This window comes from Salvelinus sp. IW2-2015, unplaced genomic scaffold, assembly GCF_002910315.2.
Source record: "Salvelinus sp. IW2-2015 unplaced genomic scaffold, ASM291031v2 Un_scaffold3451, whole genome shotgun sequence".
NCBI lineage: Eukaryota > Metazoa > Chordata > Actinopteri > Salmoniformes > Salmonidae > Salvelinus > Salvelinus sp. IW2-2015.
Window position 1 is genome coordinate 29,053 of NW_019944731.1, and position 4,954 is coordinate 34,006.

At 45.1% G+C, this 4,954-nt stretch overlaps 1 protein-coding gene across 1 annotated transcript in view; it reads left to right on the top strand.

The window, feature by feature from the left end:
- The first annotated feature begins 33 nt into the window (after window positions 1-33).
- LOC112075891 (stabilin-2-like) overlaps window positions 34-4,954 on the top strand; it is a 32,372-nt gene continuing 27,451 nt past the window's right edge. The window contains exons 1-2 of the mRNA XM_024142805.2: window positions 34-608; window positions 2,065-2,175. Of these exons, the coding sequence (XP_023998573.1) occupies window positions 425-608; window positions 2,065-2,175 (295 nt within the window). The 5' untranslated portion in view covers window positions 34-424. The remainder of the gene's footprint in view (window positions 609-2,064; window positions 2,176-4,954) is intronic.

The window sequence follows — 4,954 nt, forward strand, 5'->3', positions numbered from 1 at the left end:
TGAGGCTGGGCCTAGTCAAGCTATAGATGGTGGTGTAGATGAGGCTGGGTCTAGTCATGCTATAGATGGTGGTGTAGCTGAGGCTGGGTCTCGTCAAACTATAGATGGTGGTGTAGATGAGACTGGGTCTAGTCTTGCTGGTGGTGTAGATGAGGCTGGGTCTCGTCATGCTATAGATGGTGGTGTAGCAGAGGCTGGCTCAATGAGATGGATGCTCCCAGCTCCTTCTTCTTTGGTTTGGAAAGACTGAGTGGTGAAGCCAAGGGTATGTATTGTCTACGGCTGTCGGATGGGCGGGTGACCTCTGTGTTGGGGGAGATGCGGGAGCTGACTTTTATACTGAGTTGTATAGGGCAGAACTGTATGATCCTGTGTGTACTCAGGTTTTGTTTGCAGAACCCTAAGTTCTCTCTGGCACAAAGGGATGAAATGGACATTCCCCTCTCTATCCCTCCATGAATATTCTAACCTGTCAGCTAACGTTGTCATTGTTGTTTTGTTGTGTTGTCCAGAGTGTGGCTGTGTGAATGGAGAGTGTAACAGCGGTCCCGATGGGAACGGAGAGTGCTACTGCCAGCCTCCGTACACTGGGCCCAGGTGTGATCAAGGTAACCCCGCCCTCCTTTACACCAGATACATGAATTGGGCTTGTGCCCCAAATAACACCCTATCCCCTAAATAGTCCACTTATTTTGGCCAGAGCTCTATGGGTCCTAATCAAAAGTAGTGCACTGTGTAGGGAATAGGGTGCCATAGTAGTGCACTATGTAGGGAATAGAATGCCATTTGTGATGCAGCCCAGATATAGTCCATTGATATTGACCCTTACAAAAAAAAGACATGATTTCACATGTAAATGTGCTTTTTTGGAAGACCTCACGTGTTTTTGGAACACCTCCCGTGTTTTTGGAACACCTCACGTGTTTTTGGAACACCTCACGTGTTTTTGGAACACCTCGCGTGTTTTTGGAAGATCTCACGTGTTTTTGGAAGATCTCACGTGTTTTTTGGAAGGCACCTTGCTCACGTTTTTTATCACATATGTAGTTTCAATGTTATCAGATGTTTGTTTTACATGTTGTCACATTGACTTCAATAAGATCACATGTTGATTACATAAAACTGTTGGAAACATTTCACATGTGAATTCACTCAGTATTTTTTTAAGGGAAACCCAGTTTTCACCTTGTTTTGGACCAGACAAGCTTTCAAAAAATAAATAAAATTGTTTGATGATTGTCATCTTTGTTCTCAATTTAGTGATCTCATTTTAATGATCTCATATTAGTGAATCTCATTTAGTGATCGGCATTTAACGATCTCATTTAGTGATTTCGCTCTGGATAAGAGCGGTCTGCTAACTGACTTAAATTTTGTAATGTAATGTAGTGATCTCAATTTAGTGATCACGTTTAAGTGGATCTCATTTTAGTGATTCTCATTTAGTGATCTCATTTAACGATTCATTTAGCGATTCTCAATTTAGCGAAAATCCCCCCCACTTTCCCATTTAGTGATCCCATTTAGTGATCTCATTTTAACGATCTAATTTTGTGGATCGGCATTTAGTGATCTCATTTAACGATCTCATTTAGCGATCTCATTTTAGCGATCTCATTTAATGATCTCATTTAAGTGATTCTCATTTAACGATATCATTTAGTGATCACCATTTAGTGGGATCACAATTTAGTGATTCTAATTTAAGTGATCTCATTTAGTGATCTCCTTTAACGATCTCATTTAGCGATCTCATTTAGCGATCTCATTTAGTGATCACATTTAGTGATCTCATTTAACGATCTAATTTAGTGATCTCATTTAGTGATCTCATTTAACGATCTCATTTAGTGATCTCATTTAGTGATCTCATTTAGTGATCACATTTAGTGATCACATTTAGTGATCTCATTTAGTGATCACATTTTGTGATCTCATTTAGTGATCTCATTTAGTGATCTCATTTAGTGATCACATTTAGTGATCTCATTTAGTGATCTCATTTAGTGAAAGGTACTTCAGTAGGTTGGTGTCTACTGATGATGTGTATTGTGTTTCCTCCAGTCTCTGCTGCCTGTAAGAACTGCAGTGCCTACTCCCACTGTAAAGGAGTGGTAGAGAACGCCGTGTGTCAATGTCTTCCTGGGTTTCACAAGACTGGAGACCGTTGCTCAGGTAACAGAGATCATAGATATCACTAGGGTTACACAATTCTACTCTTTCCCAAAATTCATATGTTTTCAAGAAATGCCACTTTGAAGGTTCCCGGAACAGGAGGAAATAAATCAAATCAAATGTATTTATAAAACCCTTCTTACATCAGCTGATATCTCAAAGTGCTGTACAGAAACCCAGCCTAAAACCCCAAACAGCAAGCTAGATAACACTCACAGCCAAGCAGGGAAACATATGGGAGTAACACAACAGGACTGGCTGACCAGCTTTCTGTCATCCTGGACCGGTGGACTCCACTGCTGCTGCTCCCCCGGGGGTTTCACACAGCGCCCCACCAACTGGCCTTGAGGGTACATGCCAACAAGCAATGTCAACAGGGGTTGTTGTTCATTAGTGCAACACCGTAGCAAGACGTTTTTGGCAAACAGCACAACAGTGGATCACAACAGACAGGAACAAGTCAACTCAACATGGTCAGCCGGCCCGAAGTGTCAGCCCATAACCTAGAACACCAACATCCAGCAGAGCTGTAGTCATTCAACGTTTGTGTTCCTGTACCTTTAGATGGACGTGGGAGTGTCGTTCCTGGTGGCGCCGTTGCTCATGTCGGGCACGGGCTGTGGTAACAGCTACAGCAGTCTGGGAGGGGACAAACACAAACAACAAACACACAGACACCAGTTTTCTGAGTTATATCAAACTACTCATGTTTTTTAACAATCTGTCAAGGTTTTGGCAATTTAAGGTTTTAAAACCATCGAAGCTTGACAACAAAATCCCCAGTAAAACCAACGCACCCAAGTTTTAACAGAACTAGAACCAACAAATAATGTGTGTAGCTACACCAACTTGTTGTTGCTGGTCTCTGCTGCCTGAGGGCTCCAGTGGGGGGGGTCGGTTTCTCCTGGTGTCCAGGGGGGCCTCAGGTCCTCTATAGTACCATGTTGGAGGCTCCTCTCCAGGGCTTGTAGTTCCTGGTTCTCCTTGGTGCCCTGGCTAAGACCCCTCAGAGAGAAACCACCTACCACAGAAATGCTAGCAGGAGACTACTACTGCCAGTACTGAGTGATCTGAAAGAGAGGAGAGAGAGCGAGAGAGAGAAGAGAGGTAAAACCTTTAGGACTGGCTCCACATCTATTGTGATGTGTAAAGTGGTAAACCTTTCGAACTGGCTCCACATCTATGTTGATGTGGTAAAACCTTTAGGACTGGCCCCAGATCTATGTGATGTGTAAAACCTTTAGGACTGGCTCCAGATCTATGTGAATGTGTAAAGTGTAAAACCTTTAGGACTGGCTCCAAGATCTAAATGTGATGTGTAAAAACACTTTAGGACTGGCTCCAGAATCTATGTGATTGTTACAGTGTAGTCAACTCAGGGAGAAACTATACAGTGGATCTGTATTCCAGTAACTAAAAACCACAGGGGCCTCTTCTCCTTGAGCCCCTGCCCATAAGAAGAAAAGCCACAGAATCTATAGTAATCAGGCAATCCTCTCACCTGAGCCTGCCATGAAGAAGGCCAGAGTCTATAGTATGCAGGCATCCTCTCTACCTGAGCCCTGCCATAGAAGAAGGCAGAGTCATAGGATCAGGCATCCTCTCACCTGAGCCCTGCCATAGAAGTAAGGCAGAAGTCTATAGTAATCAGGCATCCTCTCTCCTGCAGGAGCAGGCCTCCAAGGATGAGGAAGCGGTATGGCTGTGGAAGAGAAACAACACTGTTAAGTTTTAAGTTTGAGGAACACCAACATACAACACACTGTTTCACACACACACAATTTACATTTAAGTCATTTAGCAGACGCTCTTATCCAGAGGACTTACACATTGGAAAAGTTCATACATATTCATCCTGGTCCCCCCGTGGGAATTGAACCCACAACCTGGCGTTGCAAAGCAGCCATGACCTCTACCATCTGAGCACACGGGACCACAACACACAACACACACACCGCACACACACACACACACAACACACACACACACACACACATACACACACCAACACACAAAGCACACACACAGGCCACACACATACACAAGACACACACACACACACAACCCACGACGTACCCCCGCCAAAGACCATGAAGACCCCAGGTGGGATCCCTCAGCAAATTGTCCTTCTTGGTCAGAACCAAACAGGAGAGGAATGAGCCCCTATAGTCAGACACAAAGGACAGAACCAAACTCAGGGTTATTCACAGATACTGTACAAACATATCCAGTCCAGACCTCCACACCGGTACAATACCAGTCCAGACGTCAACGGTAACATACCAGTCCCAGCCTCACACGGATACATACCTGTCCAGACATCACGGACAATACCAGTCCAGACTCACACGTACTCCCGTCCAGACACTCACGGTACATACCAGTTCCAGACACTCGCGTAACATACCCGTCCAGACACACGCGGGTACATACCCGTCCAGACACCACGCGGTACATACGTCAAGACAACACGCGGTACATACCAGTCCAGACTCACAACGGTACATACCAGTCCAGACTCAACATCGGTAATACTGTCCAGACACTCACGGTACATACCCGTTCCAGACTCACACGGTACATACCCGTCCAGACACTCACGGTACATTAACGCAGTCCAGACACTCGCGGTACATACCCGTCCAGACATCACGCGGTACATACCCGTTCCAGACACTGACGCGGTAAACCATACCAAGTCCGCTAGACACACGCGGTCCATACCAGTCCCAGACACACGCGGTAACATACCCGTCCAGACACACGCGGTACATACCCG